At 40.2% G+C, this 21,022-nt stretch overlaps 1 protein-coding gene across 2 annotated transcripts in view; it reads right to left on the bottom strand.

Annotated features, from left to right (window-relative positions):
• Positions 1-21,022, bottom strand: part of COP1 (COP1 E3 ubiquitin ligase) — a 123,464-nt gene that overhangs the window by 71,804 nt on the left and 30,638 nt on the right. For both annotated transcript variants that reach the window (XM_021545970.3, XM_077785294.1), the window contains exons 10-12: positions 18,992-19,106; positions 15,458-15,593; positions 445-588 (exon numbers count right to left, since the gene is read on the bottom strand). In XM_021545970.3, coding sequence (XP_021401645.2) covers positions 445-588; positions 15,458-15,593; positions 18,992-19,106 — 395 coding nt within the window. The remainder of the gene's footprint in view (positions 1-444; positions 589-15,457; positions 15,594-18,991; positions 19,107-21,022) is intronic.

Below are 21,022 nucleotides of genomic sequence, written 5' to 3'. Positions count from 1 at the left end.
TTTCTAGGTAGAAGGTGCCAGTGAGGAACATTTCCTGAGAACTAGCAACCTCTCAGAAGAATTAAAAGGATCTGGTCAATGAAGAGAAGAAAGCACAAAGATTCAGTGGCTGTTATGAAGAGCTGGGTACAAAGGTTACCTTGAGACAAGCTATGACTTTACCTGGAGCATGTATCCACCACTTTGAGCAGGTATCCAGCAGCCTTTGCAAGGAACACAAGAGCAGTTTACTTCCCTATTGCCTTTTCTCCTCCAGTTGTGTGGACTTTGTTACTACCCTGGATGAACCCAGCATACACAAGAACAGTGCCTGTGCCACCCAATCTCCATCAGCTCCTGCATTCCTCCTTTCCTCTCCAATTCCCATAAAGAAAGCAGAACAATTGCTACACAAACAATCAAGTGGAAAAGGCACTCTGAGTTCTAGTACAAATCAATGCCTACCTGATTTTGGAATTACAGGTCATTTCATTCTCAGGGTAGTGAATATCCACTGCATCCTGAATGACTGTACCATACTCATAGACTTTAATCTTCTTTGTCACTCCAGCGATGGCAAAGTAGTCACAGTCTCGGTCAAACTCAATACTGAGAAACAAAAACACAGGTTGAGAACTCTATAAAACACCCCATATACTTACCAGAAGGATATTTTACCTTGTCCTGGTACAGTAGAGTAGAAAATCACAATTTGCGGTTTGCAAATACCCAGTTCAGAACACCCACTGGTCAGAAAAACCATTGGTCAGATCTGGCACACTCCCCAACAGTGTGGAGTTCTTGCTGTAAGCACTGTTCTCCAATCCACCCCCCAACAACATACACATCTCCATTTCTGTGGTAGCACAATCACCCTCCCACAGCCAGGATATTTGTTCACGTGCTCTGGAGGTTTTTCAGTTCAACCACACCATCTACACTGCATGGTACCCAAAGGTCAAAGCCAACAGCTTGTCCTGGAAACATGCTTAACATTCCATGGCATGACTGCCCATTGATTCCTCCTGTGTACAACAGCTTCAGGAACTTTTAAAGTGCTAATGCAGAGAAAAGCAGTATTTGTGAAGGAAAAAAAAAAAAAAACCCTTCTAAATTCCCTGGGTAACCACAGGGGGTTGAAATCAGATCATCAGTACTGTAAAAACAACACACATTATGACTTCCATTTAGGGTTGCTTGTGTAAACAGAGGTACCTTCTTTCTTGACCTGGAGGGCAAGTTTGTAATAAATATCAATGAAGCTGGAAGTAAAAGCAGTTGACTTATAAGAAAGTTAAGCTGCAAATGAGAAAAGCCTGGGGTTGTACATGAAATACATCTAAGAGAAAGGCAGGCAGCAGGTTACAAACAGCTAATATCATTCCTACCTTCACAACTTGGAAGTGCTTGAGAGAAATCTGCTAGACATCCAGCAGCTGGGGAAGTAATCCCACTTCCCAAGAGCTTCTGCTTGACTGCAGCTCATGGCACTGCTGGCAGGGCAGGGACACATACACCTGTCTCCTTTGAGGGAATCAGCCCCAATGAATTTTCATATTCATTCACCAACCCAGAAAGGGTGGGGGCAGCATCTGCCCTCAGTCACAAGGTTTCTATGAGCAGTAACCCAAGTCTATGAGCTGTCTCCGAGTCTTCTGACTAAGCAATCAATCTACTGGCTAGAGAGGTCTCTTTTGGAGTTCTTCCACTCACTAGTTCATTTCAATTCCTGCTGTCTCGATCACTTGGGGTTTTTTTCCGCCTTAAGAATGTTTATGAACCAGGGAGGAAGTTCTGAATAGCAGCAGGGAAAACTGAGCTTACACTAATTTCACATTCAAAATCCTGAGAGCAGGGGTATTTAAGGTACCTTTCTACAATTAGAAAGCATTAAACCAATTACAAGAAGAGAAAGGGCTCTTCAGGTTGCCTCCATAGCTGTAATAGCAAGAGCTTTCCACTCCACAACAGAGCTGAGAAGTCAAAGGCAATGCAATGCTTCCAAGGGAAGATAAATTTAAACATCAACAGAATTTTCAAGTCCTTGTAAAGGAGATAAAGTTATTTTTAAACTATGGAAAGAAACGACTGTTGATATGCAGGCTGTTGGTATAAAATAATTCAATGAAGCAGCTTGAAGCTTGGCCATTTAACTCAGGCACCCAAACTTCTTCCAGGAGTGGCAGGAGATGGCCCCACTCACAACTGGTTGCTTGAGAAGCTAGTCAAGTACAGCCTGAAAAATCCTGAGCCTCCAAAATGCAGGGAGGAACACGTATATGGCTGGGGAATTAAACAAGCATGCAGGCATCTATTTAAATAAAATGGGAGAGAGAAAGAAGTCACCTAAGCATCCAGGCTGCTCTCCCCAGTCCCCGGATCTACATGAATCTAAATCACTTTTTATACACACAAGATGAAAACACCATTCAGGTCTGTCTTGTTTTGTCAGCTCACCCTATTCTGTGGAAGAATTTTATAATCAAAGCCTCTGTAACAATACAATGAATTTACTTGTACCACAATTTTAATTGAACTACTGTCTCCTCCCCTGTTCTCTGCCCTGTGGATTCAGGTAAAGCACAACTAAACTGATGGCAGTGATTCATCTGCCTGGATTCAATTTAAACCCTCAGCCTTCTGCTGAAGAAAGAAAAATAATGCATTACAATGTCTGGTAAAAAGCCAAGTTATTAGAGCAGAATAGAACCTCTCTCATTTGGGTTGGGTTTGCTTCTCTAGCATTAATTGTTGGGGATTTTTTTTTTAATAGAGACATGCTGTAGACATAAGAAATTAGTATTTAAAGATGCCCATAAAAAATAACACATAATTAAAAAAATAAAAAGCCTTAAGCAATGGAATTGTCAGACCTGTGACCTTCAAACAGCATCAAAGACACTGCAGGGAGAAAAAGAATGCAGAAATAAATCACTACCAGTACAAACCAACACACACCTGCACCTTGGCCTCCCATCACTTGTGCTCAGTCCTGGAACAGGCAGTGTTCTCACTTTCTGCCAGTCAGCTTTTCATCAGTGATTTACAAATAAAAATAGGAACAATCTAACTACCTAATTGAGTGGATTATATACCATATAAAACTGTTCCTAATATTTGCAAAGCTCTGCTTACACCTGGACTAATCAGCATTAGGACAAACAGTCCACTTGCACAGCAACTATTATTTTTATGCTTTTTCTTGCAAGTCTTTTAAATGCACTTAGTATTATGCAAGCCTTATTTGCATTTAACTGGCTCGTAGGTATTCCTGTTACCTGCTGTTTAAGTCTTTGTGTCAATGTAAGCTCTTGCTTATACACAAGCTTATCTATATGAAAATTCACCAGAGAATTTAAGTTTTGTCTTGTCAAAAGACTCAACAGAGCAAGCTCAGAAAGAAAACATTCTGCTTTGCAGGCGATATATTTCCACAGTCCAAGTGAATTCCTCATTAGCACAATAACAACATGCAATAGAATAATAGGAAATAATTAAAACCTCCAGTGAAATTACCTTTTGGACCAGCAGTGGTCCTTTCTCCTCAAAGATGTACTTGTTAAAATCAGTAATCAATTGCTCCATTTTGTTCAGCCTATTTTTAAACTCCACATTTCTGACCAAACAAGACTAACCAAATTTTTGTAAGGAATCTTTTGGGGGCATATGAACTGCTGGATATTTGAAAGAGCTTTATAAACACGCCACAGAATTACTTACAGAAATCAAATTGAAAGGATCTGACAGTTTTGTTCTAGGGAAAATAGAAGAGAGACATCTCTCATTCCCAAATCGCTGCTTTCTTTCTTAAGAACTTGACAACCAACATCTTATGGAAATATCACTAAGAGCTGCTAGTAAGTAAGCACATCCTCAAGGGTTCTGGTTTCTCCACTGCTTATCTTAATTCCCAATCTATGAGATTATAAATCAGTTACTTTATTTTAATGGTACAGCCTATGACCTTGGAGAACACTCACAACTAACAAATACAATTATAAAATAAATTGCTTCTGAAACATGCCTGGAAGCCTGCTTTGGTGTTGAGGATTGAGCAGCAGGGAAAGAGTAAAGAAGGAGTATTTAGCAGCTCTGCCATTGTGTAAAGCCTTACTACATTTGCATCCTGCTGGTGTGTGCAGTTGTTCTCCACATCCCCGGAGGATGCGCTGGAGTTAGGGAATGCATACAGATAGGCAACTAAATTGATTAAAGGGATGGAGCAGCTGCCTCACCATAAGGGTTATGAACAAGGCAACAGCAAGACTGGTGTTCAACAAGTCATACTACAGCTAGGAGGTACCTGCCAGAAGATTTGATATGGGACAGATGAAGGTTTCCTCCCTCCCAGTTACACTGTTAAGAACCACACACACGTTTCAGGTAATAGCTCCTGACAACAGTAATCCATGTACAGCTGGTCACACCAGATACTAACAGGAAGGTACAGTACCCACTGTTTGAAAACAGGAGAAGGCAGGGCTGCATCTAAGTGCATTTACCTTTAACTGCACCCCAGTTATAGCTAAAGGTCTTCAGCCAACTGCTCCTCTCCCCTTTCCATACACAGTCTACAATTGCTTCTGTAATCAAAAATGCCTCAGCCCTGACTTGTTACCAAGATCTGTGACTGTAGGAGTTGCCATTTCTACAAAGTAGATGATTCAGTCCCCCTCACAGAACTGTATATATCTATATAGATATATATATAGAGAGAGACACACACACAGACATATTTTCCTCTCTGGATATACCAAAGCCTTTCAATTCTGTTTCTCCCCAGTCTAGTGCTGTTTCTATATCTGTATGTCTACCATCAACTCCTATCTTGCTGTGTTGTCCCATATTGAATGACAATGTGGATATATTGTTGGGACTTAACTGGTGAGAAGAATGAGAGATGCCAGAAGCAGTTTTTGTCCTTCACTTATTATTTCCTTGAAGTCTTTCTTACTCTGTGCTTCCACTGCATGGCCTCCACAGAGTATCCTGTCACTTCTAGCAATCTCAAGCCTGGCTATCTCTTTCCAATGCTCATTTTGAGGCATCAAAGCCAAAGATGTGAAATTCAGGTTACAACCCAACACCGTGGGCACCAATGTAGACTATTAAGCACCTGTGACCAATACAGAAATTGGTATTAATATTACACACCCAAGAGACTGCTTACAACAGACTGATATTTTAAGTAATTAAGTGAAGTAATTAGTGTCACAAAGTATGCACTAGCATACTAGCATGTTTTTTTAAAAACAAAGCTATATTCAGGCATAGGAAGCTGCAGTAAAGCATTCAGATTTTGTGTTCTATCATCTCAAAGCCTACATTTTGTCACACATAAAAACAAAAGCTACTGAAACAAAGTATATGAACTTTCAATATCAAAAGCCTGTTTTGCTAAAGCTGTGACAGGATGAAATAAAAAAAATAGAGATGTTTCTCTTTAATAAAGCAGCAGTTCCATTAGTTAATCCTTACTCCAGAGCACCAGCTAAGTAAGGTAAGGTCACTGCTTTTATTTCTGAGTCCTTAATCTGTGCCACAGGGACAAGGACAGACCACCACTGCAGAACATATTTCTTGAATCAAACTCCCAGGCTGCCAAATGTTTTCTAAAATATAAACTGAGCAAGAATGTCATGATCCCAGACAGGTTGTTGCAATCTCCAGTCAGAAAGGACCACTTAAACCTCAATTCTCTGTAAACTGTTATTTGGATAGATAAGTTAAATGCATAAATGAGATTACCCCTCAAAGTCCTTCAATCAGAGAGCAAACACTTTTATGCCTACGAATCACAGGTTAGATGTGACCCCCAGATCACCAGAAATTTGCCAGATTTGTCCTCTGATCAAGGTGCTACTCAGTAGCTACTCTCAGTAGATCAGATTCAAGTCTAATGGATGTCTAATAGCCACTGTGGGACAGAGGCCCCTAAGCTATTTCAGGCTGATGCCATTCTTTGGAGTTGTTTGGAATATCCCAGCTCCAGTGGCACCAGTAGCTACTGAATGCACCCAAGGTACCCTTCCCATCTCCTGTCCTCCTCCAGGCTCCAAACATCCGATGAGAATATCACCCCTAATCAAACCTCTATTTGAAGCCCAAAAAACAGAGACTAGAAAGTCAGCTCTGTGTGTTAATTAATTTCCCCCCACCATCTGGGAAACAGGCTGGGAAGGCTTTTGCATTAGCCCAGCAAAGCCTGCACTGCACAGGGAAGGACAGTCCTCAGCTCTGGGCTCCCTTGGAAAGACATCACTGCACCAGCCATGCTGCACTCATACTTTCAGGATCTCTCTTACAGGCACAGTAGCCTGGAGGGCTGTTCTGCTCTGTTTGAAGAAAGGCATAAAAAGGTACCACATTAACAAAGTAATGTCATTAGACCTAGTTCCAGGCCCACTTCTTGCTTATAAAAATCCTTTTAAGTGTAATGAAATGCCATCAGTTCTAACAGAGACCACTTCATAATACTCCTGTTCCATAAAGAGCTTGTTTAAAGGAGAATATTAAACCTGAATTGAGGAGATTTGGCAGGCTTAGATCCATCTCACAGCTCGGAAATCAAACCCAACAGAGGTACTTTCATGCTTTGTCATCTCTAGATAAAACGGAGTCGTTCTTTTTTCAAACCCAATGAGAGCATATAGTATGCTGAGAGATTAATTTGGCTCCTTGCAATAGTTCAGTTTTCAGAACCATGCTCCTCTCTACTTTGCAAAGAGGTTACTATGAACCTAATCTCTAAATACAACCCAAGATATCCCAGAAAGCCATAGCAGAGCCCCAGTCTTGGCTATAAGATTATAGCTAGACAGCCTCTTCTGCTGCATAAGGTTTTTTTCCATATATGCATTCAGGGGAACTTGGCTTAATTAGCACTAATGATGAGAAAACCTATAGGGAACTGCTGAATTCTGCAAGCCACCAAATAAAAAGCATATTGATAAAAAGCCACTTTACTGCTGGGCGATGCTCTTCTGCATGTTGAAGAGAAGATGACGACAATCCCAGGGTTTCTATGCCAGATCCACAGAAGTACAATGAGCCAAAGCTGCTGCAAACGACTACCCTGCAACTTAATGAGGATTAGATTCAGTTTTTCCACAAACACCATTTTAAATAATTTCCTGGAGCAGCAAAAAATTAACTAAAAATGCCAACAGTTCAATGCAGATTGTTCCATATGACATTATTTAAAATTCAAGCCAAATGATCAGCCTGCCTGCTGCAGTATTTTGGGTAACCTGTATCTATTTTTGAAACCCAGGAGGTACCATTTTACCCAGCTGGGCTGATATACAGTGGGTTTTGAACAGCTCTGACAGCAGCCATGGCACAGAGTCAACATTTTCAAACATTAAGGTGGAAGAGGTTACAACTATCCAAATATTCTCATCTGCCTTCAAGTTTAGCAAGTGTTTCCAGTACAGAATCACTGAATGGATAAGGCTGGAATCCACCACAAAGGATTATCTGGTCCCACCTCCCTTCTCCAGTAGGATCATCCCAGAGCACAGGGCACAGGCTTGAATCCAGATGGTTCTGGAATATCTCAGTGAGGGAGGCTCCACACCCTCTCTGGGTAACCTGCCCCAGTGCACCATCACTGCACAGGAAAGAAGTTCTTCACGTTCAGCTGGAAAAGAACATATCAGCCTCTACCCAAGCTGAGGTTTTAGAGAGGAAACCCTGCCCCACAACAGTCTGTAAGGTGGTCTGAATAACAGCACAATCATATCAGGATTACACCATTAAGTAGAAAGGAACTCAGTTGTAGCAAGTACTGAAGTACCTTCTACGTATAAAGCCATTCAAAAGCTTGTTTCCAAGCCACCCTTTTGTTATTACACCAACAAGGATTTCGTTTCTTTAAAACTGAGCACAGCAACAGCTGACAGAGCTGATGAGGCAGGGGAACAAATAGATCTGAGAGATCTCCATCAATACTGGGACTTTAAACAGTGCAGTCTGTCTGTAGGCTCCAGTTCATGCTTCCTCCATGTCTTGGCAGCAGCAGCAGCTGAGGATGTTTGTCTCCAGCTGACCACATTGCCGGAGGTCCCATTTCACAGGACAAATCACCACCCCAAGCCTAGCACTCCAGTAACTCAAGCCTCTGCATTTTCCTGACACTGCCACCAGTTCTTCTGCCAGACACCCTGCAGAGAAGCAGGAGGGACAGCTGGGGACAGTAACCTCTTTAGACAACTCAGCTCAATCCAACAGGCACCATGAGTTAGGGCACCAGCCTTCCTAAGTATCAAATCCATCCACCACAGAGGAGCCTCTCCCAAGCAGCCAGAGGATGGGCTTGGGCAATTAACTGCAATGATCCTACTGCCTGGTAATGACAGAACAAGGTTAAAGCATCATTTGAAGCATTTCTCATCCAGCTGACAAAACTGTTTCATGAGATTTGCTTTGATGGCACTTGGAATCTTATTTCATCGGTATTTTGAACACTATCCTTCTTTACTTCTTTTAAAGAATGACTTCTGTAAACCCTTAATTCCACAGTCTCACAGAGAACTTCACTTTCACAGAAGTATGCACACACTTGTGCATAATCCTGTGAAAACAAACATCACTTCATAGCTTATTCTGTGTTATTTATTGCCTTATTCTATTAAACAACTACGCAGCACATAAATCCCAAACGTGACTCAGAAACTGTATTTATTAATGCAAACGATGATATATTAATAATCATGAGCTCAAGCCTCTTCTCCAGGCTGAGCTGCTTGTAAGGTTTATTCTGGGAATCGTTTAAGACCACACCATACATCTTTGCATGCTTTAACATCCTATCTTATTATATTGCTCAACTACCCACCATTTAACAGGCTAACGTCTCTAACTGGTCAGGAACAAACAAAAAATCCAAAAGCATGCTAATGCTTTTCAGATCTTAAAAAAAAAAATAAGGAATTTACAACAAATATGGCTAGACAATTAAAAGAATACTGAAATAAGATACAGAAATCCATGTTCTATTAATAAGACGTTTGTATCTTTATGCAGAAACAAGAATTCACTGTATCAACACTCAACACCAAATGAAAGCTATAAAATTGGGGGGGACTAAATGACATCCATCTTTGATTTTTACAAACACTGTCAGAATGAGAATTATGTGTGCAAGATGCTGGAACCACAGCTTTTGTTGCTTGCCTGTCCAGTTCCTGAGGCCAAGACATACCACTGCTGCCTGATGACACCCATTATCACATTAACACCATGAGGAATGGAAGGGCAGCTACCTCCAGCCTCACTGAAAAGATTTTCATCTGAGCAATCAAGAGGGGTGGATGCAATGATGCAAGGCCATTTCCACGTGGTAATGATGTCATTTTGGGTTTTGATTTTTTTTTTCTATATGCTTTTTAGTCTGTATATTTGGCACATATATTTGTAGCTCTGGAGACTATTGTATTAGTGGCTAGTTTTCCAGTAATTTTCCATGACCTTTGTGTAGGCAGACAAAAATTCCAGGGCCCCTAGGGTATCTAGGTTCTTCCTGGCTACCAAGGTTGAGAAGAACAAGACACATTTTCATAAAGTACAGCTAGTACCAAAGGGGGGTGGTCCAGAGAAGGAGCTTGACCTGGGGGGGTATTGCATCACTACTTGTCCTCCCAGCTGCTTTTTTGTCAATTATGCTAAATTGCTAAACTTATAAAAACTGTATTCACCCCATGTGGACAGGCTTTTGTGGATATTCTCCATGACTGCCCTGGAGGCCTCAAAATAAAGATCCACTTATATATATTACCTCCTATATTAATATTATCTTAAAAGCATGTGTTGTTTCATTTCTAGGTTGAAAAAAAGGCATCAGTACCATCCTCCTACCTGAATACTGATTTCTCAAAGTACATTTCTGACACTACAGCATCCATTGTGAGTTCCTGCACTTTCGTGAAACTTCTCTTCAAAAGAAGAGCAGTCTTAAAGCTAATAAATACAATCCTGTTGAAATTGTAAGCAGCAATCATAAGGTTTGTAGGAAGCGAAATATCCTTTGCACTACACATGTTAAAGCCACATAGAGAGTTCATCCTTAAATTCCTTCTCAAAACTTATGGCCAGAGGAAGATGCTCAGTAGAAAGTGAGAAATGTAAATTTTCTAATGCTCTGATTATGTGCCTTTATCACAAGTACAGTCCCTGAGACTCTGAGGTCTCTAGTCCAATATCCTGGTCACAGCAGGGGCAGGCTGCTCAGGGCTTTCTTCAGTTATTCTTAAATAACTCTGAGGATGGAGATTGCACCACCACTTTGGGAAACCTGCTCCAAAACTGGATTACCCCATGCTGCAGGCAGTGACTGCTACATGGCAAGACACAAACTCCTTGCATAGGTATGGTTTTTCTTTTTTCTTTCAAGATATTGAAAGAAAAAAGAAAAAAACCTGATGAACAATCAATATTTAAAACATTTTGTTTAAAAGCCAGTTCACAAATCAATCGAAAGATTGCTCAATAATTTTAACAGATCATTATGAAAATTCATAAAGTTGAAATTCAACTAAGAATTCTCATCTGCAGATGAAAACAGGTTTCAAGTACTAAGAGAGCTTAATTACAAAAAGATCTTCCTACTGCCAAATTGCCTGAAATTAGTAGGAAAAAAATTAGGTCCCACTGGCAGCCATACCACTTCCATTCATTAACCTCCCAATTTCAAGTTAAGTTTTAGCTCTTATGTTGATGAAAGAAAAAACTTCTCAATGCAGCACCACCGTGGTCACCAGAAGGTTTGCTTTTCAGGAGATAAGAGCAAATAAGCTCTTTTCTGGTGTCAGTCCTTGGTACCAGCAGCCCATCATGGGACTTGGAGGGCAGAGTGTCCCTGAACTCTGAATTCAGAGGGCAGAACTGACCCCTGTATAACCCTTCTGCTGGGTACAAGTCACATTTAGCTTCTGCTCAAGGGACCCAGACCACAGTCACGTACTAGGAAATATATCAGTTCAGCACTCCAGAGAAAGATGGGAAAATTAGGGAAAGGCTCTGTACTTCACTCAACTCTAATTACACAAAAATCCCATTTCAGCCCCAGACAATGTGTGACTAAAACCCAGAACTTAAGATGAAGGGAAGTAAGAGAACCACAGGAGAAGCACAAACTTCAAGTAGGTTCAGGGAATTATTTCTCAAGTTTCTTTGGTAATTCTGCAATTTAAGTCTCCTTATCCAAGCATTCTCTTTCCCTTCTACTTTTGGGAACAGTTCAAATAAGACAGATTCATCCACAGTTTTGAGCTGCCACTTGTAAATAAGAGTCCATTTTAAAAATGGTTTATTTAACTTGCTGTAAAATCCAGCCTTCCTGATTTCTCAAGGAGCAGCATCTACTGCACTCAAACATAATCCTGTAAAGGATAAACCCACTTCCATTTCATTCATTTATCTTTACCTGCAAGATAAAGAAGCATTGCTGGTCACAAACTTAATAAAATGGCTCATCTAATCCTAGCCAGCCCAAGCATAAAAAAAAAAAAGGCTTGTGATGGTGGATACAGAACTAAAAAGTATCTTATTAAAGTCTGCATCTGAGAATTTACATGGACAAATAATTGTAGTCCAAAGTAAAAACGGCAACAGAAAAATTAATGTTCAAGGAATACATGAAAAACTCAAAATGGATTTTTTTTCTTTTAAGCTTACCTTTGAAGAAAGAATTTCAGGTTATGCTACTGAAAGGGTGAATACAAACAAAAAAGCAATTTTGAAACAGAAAATCATACCGCTTGGATGCTAAGAGATCCCTCTTCACATCTTATTCATCACTTAGAAGCAATGGAATAATGAGCAATCAGTGGAAAAGAAATAATGGACACCAAAGGTGAGATGCAGCTCCTGAACACTGGATCATGATTCAACAGATGAGCTGACCAAGGCTTCTCCATCCAAAACCACAAGCTGTTTATTTCCCTCTCTGTAAATAACTGAGCCTTTAGATAACAGTTAGTGTCAGCTATCCAAAACACCTTTAAAATGTCACTTTAAGATCTTTCAGAGAAATAGTAAACTAATCTGTAAGAATTTGAAGTGTGAGCCAATGCCAAAAAGCCACACAAAGCCCCCAAACCTTAGAGCTCACTCATGCTCCCAAAGCTGGGAATCATGGAGGAGGGAGAACCAGCTTTCTGATAACCAGGCTTCAGAAAGACATCTCATTGTAGCACATTTCTTGGCTTTTCCTGTTCTTTTTCTCAAATATGAAAGACTGCCACATTATTCTCTGAAGGCCTCTGACAGTGGTAAAGCAATTTTCTCCATAAATCATTGTAATGCTAACACAGCAGTTTACAGACTCATCTTTAAAAGAAAGACTTTACATTTACTGCCACTGCCAGCAGAGAGAAAGAAAGTTAAGCTCTGACAACTGCTCTGTCTGGGGGCATAATAAATGGAAAATTTATTCTTTGGCCCAATTCTAACAAAATTTAATATACTTGTGAAAACTGTAAATACTTTGTACTTAAGAGAAGTGAGTATATTAAAAAGCCATTTAGCATATTGAGATACTTGCACATTCATACTGCAAGCATGCTGAAGTCCCCTTGATGTTACAGCAAAACTGAGTAACCTGCAATAGCAAAGCCTCAGATGTGCTTTCCCTGAACATTCTTCTTGATAATCTGTTGTTCTTGAAGAGAATAAGGGAAAAAGGGTTGACATTTTCCTTCTTTGTTTCCTCTTTCCATAAGACAACTGGAGTCTTCCTGAACATTTAATCAGAATTTTTTTAGTAACACAACATACATTTGTTTACAGTACTTTATTAGTCCACAGTCCAGACATCCATAAACATTCTTACCACAAGGCTCTCAGAAGGATATTGCTGCTGCCCAGTTCCATGATTTTTTCATGGAAAAAATCATGCAACTATTTGTACACAGTCTTTAATTACACTTTTTACCCTGTTAGCATAAACCAAATTTTATTTCACTTCTAATCAATGTTTTGCAGATAAGGATTATTTACATTCTTCTCCTTTGTGCAGCTAAAGGTAACAGATCTTAAAAAAAAAAAAAAAAGGCTGTTTAAGCCAGCAGATCTTTTGGAGTCTTTTGTGACCTTTATGTAGGGTTAAAGCAATCAAACCAAACTCTTGTATTCTGTCCTTCTGTAACAGCAGCTTATTAAAAAAAAAAAACAAACAAGGAAATGTAATGTCCGGTCAGTTCTATTTTTATTCCTAAGTATACTTAAAATATCCCTTTAAAATACTGCCTAAAAATTTTATGAAGACTTTTTATGTATTAGTCTTGTATTAACTCTGTATTTAAATCCATTTGTCTCAACAGCAACAGCTAAATACCAAGACTTAACCTTCTGCTCTTTCATCACTGTTTCCTACTGCATGCCCAGGACTTTATAAAGATCAGTGTAGTGGACCAAATAAACAATACAACTTTTCACAGCACTTAGAAAGTGAAATAATGCTTTTAAAGTACCTTAATTTGGCTTATCTGTGAATACCTAAAAGCTGCTTTTTGTTTCACAGACTCTCTGAACTTGAGGCTATCAGTTTAAACAAAAAAAAAAAAAAGTGAACACCAGACTGTGTTGGCCAACACATACTAAGTGTAAATTCTTGATTAACAAATTCTGACTTTACAGGAACTGTTTGAATAGCCAGAAGCTAACAAAAACAATGGCAACAGCACATTCAGCAAAGCTACTTTACCATAGCACTTAAAGACATGCTCAGATGTGAACTGCCTTAGCCTACACATTTAAAACCTCTAAAAATTTCTCAAATGCTTTGATAAATAAAAAGCATGAGCAGGGGAGAACACTGATGTGGAAACCAAGTTATTTTTCAGTAAAATGTATTGAATTATCAATTCTAGGACTGGCTTGTAAGAAGGCTTCACTGTATTTTCATTGTAACAGTAACACACATACTTTTCAAACTTATATTTTACCCAAGAATTAGAATGCCTTCAAACATGAGTGTGATTTACTGTCCTTCCAGCATTTTCTAAGCAAATACCACAAAAATGCTGCTCTTGCAGAATGTCAAGGAGAAGAAAGGGCAAAGGAGCAAAATCCAATCCATGCTGAACTAGTAGTTGAGAAAGTTTGTCTACATTGCAGCGAGATTCCCATCTGCATTTCATTGCAGCTGGTGTGAACCCAATCAGTGCAGGTTAAATATACGTCAGATTCCTGATTACTGTGCTCTGACCTCTGGCTAAGTCGGACATTACACATTCCTGCTACATATTGCAGTAGTTAAGGAATCAATGCTGCTTTAAACAAAATCTGTGCTACACAATGCCTCCAATTTCTTCAATAGTGTAAATTTCTTGGTTTCCCTCACCAAATATTCAAGCTCTTCTGTCACTCTCCGTGTGGCCCCTTTGGAAGGCACTAGATGAAAAGTCAGAAAACCCAAGTTTATCTATCTTGTCAACATAATGTTTTTTCCAGGACCTCACATACAGTCTCTTTATGTTTCCTGCTCCCCATATAATAAAACAGGGATGATACTACTTCTCTCAAGAGACCACTGTGAACAAACATTTAAATCAGTGAAATGTGCTTCCAAGAAGCTCAAACAGGTCCTGCACATAGACCATGCAGAGATTTTCTAGTTAAGATATTCCATCCTTTTTTCCACCCCAAGGAGCTCTGAAAACAAACTACCACAAATAAGCAAAACCCCCGGGGAGGGAGGAAACAGCTTAAGGTTAGAGCTGTGGCAATTCCCATCCTCTTCATGTGTTCTCTTACAGCCCGATTCCTAAGGGAGCTGGTTCATGGACCTGAACTAGAAGAAACTGATTCTGATGAAAGACAGTTGAAAGCATTTCACCAGCTATATGTCAAAATGAGTCCACAGGAGGCTGAGATGAGCTTCAGCAGCAGTGCACAGGACATAACCACCCTGCACAGCCGGGACACAGAGGAATTGTCGGCAAGAACAGAACTGTTGTATTGGCTTTATCACAACCACCCCTCACTACTGCTCAGCACTACAAACAGCTTCCAAAGCCCAAGACTTCAAGCAATCACAGCTAAAAACAACTGAGCTTTTTAATATTTGCCATTGTGGCTGGACTGACCAATAAAATGTAAAATCGCCACAGATTCTTAAGACTACCAAACAAGATGGTTGATTTTTAAAATGCTAGAACTGCATCATTTACAACACAACTAAGTTAACAGGAAGACAACAGGCTTTGTACAACAGCTGTTGATACTGGCACTTCAGGCATTCTGGATTTGGTCTCTACCAACACCAACAGGAACAAAAAGTACTACTGAGGTACCCGAGTGCCTTCACAGATCAATGATAGTCACAAAATCATCACACACAGTCATGCAATGGCAAAACTATTTTTGGGGAAGATATATTTTTGGCATATATACCAACAATAGCTTGTTTAATATGGGTTATTAACTCAGCCCCAGCAGCCCACACCCACATGGTCAGCACCACAGTGTGTCCTACCTGGAAACTATGCTGGAGCCATTGTAGAGGTCACTGGCGTAGGACAGCGTTGCCAGCGGTCGCACGGAATTGTAGCGCGTGAACTTGGATAGACACTCCTGAAACTCATCCAGCTGGCTGGTGGTTCTGCTGTCATCTAGGAAGAGGCAGGGGCATTGGAGGGGGCAGAAACACAGTACGAAGGTAAACTCAACAGTAAACATAACAATCAAGATAATGTCTCCATGTGATGCTTGTTATCTGGGGAGGATTCTTGGTCAAAACCAGGCTCTCATCTCTAGCATTTTCTGAAAGCAGAGCACAAATAAGGTCTCTCCACTGCAATGCTGGGTGAACCTAGTATGCAGAGAATCTGCCTAGAAGTCAAATACAATTTTGTAAGCTCATTTATTTCACTTGCATTCAGAGCCCATGGGCCATATAGACTATTAACAGAAACTTTTAAGCATATCAAAATGCACTGCAAAGGACATGTCTGGTTTTCAACAGAGGTCAAAGTATATTTCTTTCCCTGTTCTGTTACAGTATGTCTACATTTGGTGTCAATTACATTCAAAATACTTTTAGTAAAAAATACTTCTCTTGTTATTCCAAAAGCAACAGAGCTAAGAGAGAATCATTTCAGGGATGGAGAAGGAAGACAAGCATGAAACCAAAAGGCTCCCTGTACTAGAAGTTTTGTGAAAATTACGACCTTCAACAGACAAGGTGAAATTGAGCCAGCTTGAATAACGATGATAAATATTCTGTGGGAAATGGAACAGTTTACTACAAAAGTTAAAAGTAAATTGCCTTGTAGATAGCTGAAAGTCATCCACTGAGTTCTCAGAAGTCCTAACTTTTCTGGGTAGGAATGTAGTTTTATTTAAATCATTTTAAATGTTAGCATTTTGTAAATAAGGAAGAATACCTAACTTACCGCAATGCCTCACAGGCAAATCTGATTCCCAATATAATCACATATCCACAGCCAAACATTAAGTAGCACCTTCAGGCTTCATAATGAGCCCCGAAATTTGCAGCAATTCTCATAATCCTTTCTTTAATCCTTCCACCCTCACTTTCTTTTTTGCACCAGTGCATTCTAAGGGAACTACAGCTAACACTGCTGGTTTACAAGTACTGCACACCTTGTCTCCTGCTCCACCCCAGCATCCACTGCAGCAGCAGAGGAACCACAAAAAACACACACACAACAGAGATGAAATACCACCCACTAGTTAAGCTAGTCTTATCAGAAGCATAAGGAAACAACAAGATCCATTTATTAGAAAGGCTTGGAAATACCAGGGTGAAAAAAGAGAGGTTGATTTACAAAAGCAAAATCCAGCTGTGATTTCTTATGGGAAAACATAGAGAATAATCATTTCTGCACTCTGGTAATTTCTTGCCATCAGAAATTGTTATCTCTATACTTGTAAGGTATTTTGAAGTGTCCCTCATATGCCCTGTTTAATGTTTGATCATATAAAGGAACAGTGAGGGCTAGTAATTAGCATGCTTAGGGGTACAAGCAAATACATTATCCATGTTAGAGGGATGAAAAGGCGCAAAATGAACAAAGTGCTGCTCTAAATTAACATCATCAGCACCCAACCACTACAGGAAACAGCTCGAGAAGCAGCACAAACATCAGTCAGGGTTTTTCAAAGACTCTCTTCTCCTTTGGCACTGTGATAGGGACAAATAGCTGCTACCCTTCTATTTCCCTCATTTAGAGATCAAGCACACAGTCCTCCTGTAATTTATTCTCTATGTGTGCCTGGAAAACCGAATATTATTTCTCAAGACATTTTCCCTGTCAAAGTGCAAGGCCATTTGATAATTACAGTAATGTTATGTCTCCACTCCCTACTTGAACAGTCAGAGGCACTTCTTGCAAAAAGCTTTAAATCCACATTAAATCCCATTTAAAATGTGTCAAAATGCAGGAATGACTTAGGAGAGGAAAACTTTATCAAGTATCATAGGTTATCCCTTATTTAGGAGAAAACCTGCACTTGCAAATCCTCCGCTCTTGGTGCAACTGACACATACAAATACAAAAAACCAATTCCACCGCATCCATATTTATATTTCCAATTATGAAGAAGAATGCCTTCTACAAGGGAATGCTGGGAAGAGCCCCATTTGTTATCCTTGGTTAATAAGTTTTATTTTTACATAAACACAGTTATGCATCACCAAGACAGCTCTGCATGAAAACATCTCAGTGTGAGCTGTGAAGAAGTGCATTCTGCAAAGCACCTGCTAGCACTTCACAGGGATCTGGCTGGACACATGCAATGTGCTGCTCTAATCTTTCAGATACTGAAGTAACCTCCCAACATGCTACATTCCTTGTTAAAATCACTTTGCTGTGCACAGTGAGAATTGAGCCAGTCCGTGCTCTCAAGCAGGTAGAAGATGTAGATACTTCTAAGAGTGAGCTCCCCTAAGACATGCTACAGCCTTTATCTTTGGAGCCATTTATTAATTACCTTTTAAAATTACTTTAAATTTATTTATTTTAAAGAGACTAAATTCATGGAGAAGAAAAAAGCAGAGGTTTCTACCCCAGTAATCCTGCCTTGGGAGGTCGGTCCTTGCCTTCCAAGGTTGCAAGTAAAGATACTTTGCTGCAGCAACCTGTTCTTGGTTTCCTCTCATCCCTAAGTGGTGTCTCCCACCCCCTGAGGGCTGGCTGCTTTCCTTGCAGCCTGTCACACTTGAGATAGGCTGAAGCTTAAAGCTTGGTGCTGCAAATCTCTTGCCTGCCACAGTCCATTGCCTGGAGCTTTTCATGCCAAGCTGGTTTCTCCTCCAGAGGGGCTACAGAATCCTCCTTACCCTGAAGATACAGTTATTCGAACCCTCTCATTTCTTAGGAGAATCTTGTGTGTAATTAAGACCTATGCATCCACTAGGCAGCAATTACTCTAGCTGCTGTCACACTTACTCAATTATGAATGAAGCAATCTAGGCAGTTTTGAAAACAGCTTCTAATTCTACAAAACAGCCTTAAATCTAAGGTGTACCCCACGGGACAACAGAACTGCTACACACTCAGCTTCAATAATCCAAACCATTTGTTAACCAAGACACAATCTAGATAACAAAGGATAACCTCCACATGTCCTCTTGCATGCTAAATACAGAGGAATGTATCCATTTATGTTTATACCTCTGTAGCATTTCAATAGCATTGCTTTTAACTATTGGGTTTATACCACATCTAGTGGAAAGACAACTCAACCACTGCTTTCAGATATTTTCATCTTCAGAACAGGCACCAGAGAAATTGTTTGTGGCTGTTGCCCTTCACAGTAAAGGATTACAAAGCAATACATGTGCCCCTCCAAAGTGACAGGATTAAGTTTTCCAAATTTAGCAACTTCAAAGATTGGTCAAGAATAGCAAAACGGGATCTGAGTAACACAAATACGTATAGCCACATTCTTGTGCAAGGGAGAAGAGAAAACTGCTCTCTCAAAAGCAAAGCTTTTCTGCAAGAGGTACCTGACATCAGAAGAGGAATACCACGTGAGAACTCACCCGAGACACGAGTCATCCTGGTGGAAAAATAGCACTGCTCTAGGTCCTCAAAGTGAGCTGTGAGGCGCTTGCGTCGTGAGGCCAGCGTGCTGTTATACCACGGCTGCTTTTTGGTCTGAGTGGAGAAGGGACAACACTCCAGAAAGTTAAAAGCCAGGCCTGGGTTTCACTGCTATAGATTTTACTCAATTATAAGCAATTATACCATAGGTCAGAAGTGTAAAATGACAATAAATGAAGAATCTTGGCACTGTCAACAATTATTTCTTAGGGTCCTGTGCTGAAACCTTTAATGTAACAAAAACAAATCCCTGCTTTTAGACAGTTTGTTTCCTGAACCTTAGTAAATTTAGTGATTCTGGCCTCACATACAGGACAGGCAATCCTAAACCCCGGGGAGTGAGTCCTCTCTTGCATTTATACAGATGGGCAGCATAAGCCAACTTCTAGCTTCACAAATCAAACAGACTGTACAACAAATACTCCCCAGATCCTTGGCCGACAGCTCATTAAAAGAGAAGGAAGTGTTTATTTTAATGAGTTAGTTACTGAATTACTTCTTTTGAAGCAACTCAGTAGCTCTCTGTAAAACTAAGCAAATAAAACAGAAGCAAAAGACAGTATGAAGTTCAAAGGTTAATTGAAAAGAAGTTCCTGAAGCTCATCATTAAAGCCATTTCCCAACCTACCCAAACAGTAACAGTGAGATGTAGGAGCAAAGGATTTAAACTACGTGAGTAATCTTTCCTGCAGAAGCAAACACAGAAAATGCAGTACTCACCATTTTAATCACGAGTCATGAAAAGGAATGAAACCCTCTACTACATAAGAAGCACAAATAGCTCCTTGCTATAGGTTCTATTTAAGAAGTCTCACATACCACATCCTCAAAGCTAAATTTTAAAAGATTTAAGAACCATCAAGCTCCCTAATGAACAACATCCTTGAGCAAATACAAGGCCTGTAGTGCTACTCAATGGCACTAACAAAACCCACTTCGTGTACAGCTTCCCCTCAATCCATGCAGGGGAACAACCTGTCCTCATTAAAGCCACCCACCAAGCCAACGAGAACAAAATAAGTTTACAGCCCACTCCAATTTTGTTTGTGCCTGTATAAAAAGCAATCTAACATTTTAGGAAAAAAGCAAATCCCAAGCAGTGAAATCTCCAAGCCACCACTTCCCACACACTGACATCGTGGCTCACACTTGCCTGTGACAGCATCCATGGTCTTCACAGCTTGTTTCATCTCAAAAGCAGCCCCAACCTCAACACACAACACTGGGAAGTGCTCCTACACCAGTACCTTTCAAATACCATTTTCTAAAATTTTACATCTTTCAAAAACTCTTAATATAACACTTCTATAGACTTTTTCTACAATTTTTGTGCACCAGCCTCCAATGTCTCCAGTCTCTCTCAGCACATCAGTAGTGATTTGGCCTTAAGACAACTTCAGGCACTGAACAATCAATCATTCCAGTCTCAAGTTAAGGCAGGCTGCCTGAACCACGATGAGTGACACAACCCAACCCCAGGCCTGATCTGCCAATCCCAGTCCACACAGAGATGGAATCCATCAGGTGGGTGTTTGCCTGATGCCTCCAAAGGAAGATCCCTGTGGAGGAGCTCTCAGGCTGGCACGTGGCAACCCAAGTGTGCTGAGTACCAAGCAAGGGGCACTAACCCACAGTCATGAAACCACCCCCAGCTAAACATTTCAACCTGCTCATGTTTTGCCAAAAAACAGATTTTCATTTTCTATGAAGCCTGCTCCCTGGCTTAACAGGAGGGCAACAGGAGGAAAATATTAGAAAAGATATCCAAGCAATTTTTATTCAATGGCTAAAACTACTATGGTTGCCCTAGTAGAGGATATCAGTTTGGATTCCTCTGTTACCAGGAGTGATTTTATTGTCTGAACTCCATCAGATACTCTAAGGAGTCCTCTAACAACTGTGAAAAAGCTTCTTAGCTGCACACAAGCTCCTTATTTCTAGCAGAAAAAAGGGACTGCCATTAAATACTA

The sequence above is a fragment of the Lonchura striata genome, chromosome 9 (assembly GCF_046129695.1).
Source record: "Lonchura striata isolate bLonStr1 chromosome 9, bLonStr1.mat, whole genome shotgun sequence".
NCBI classification, from domain to species: Eukaryota; Metazoa; Chordata; class Aves; order Passeriformes; family Estrildidae; genus Lonchura; species Lonchura striata.
The sequence above is the reverse complement of the archived record's forward strand: the minus strand, read 5'-3'. Positions and strand labels throughout refer to the sequence as shown.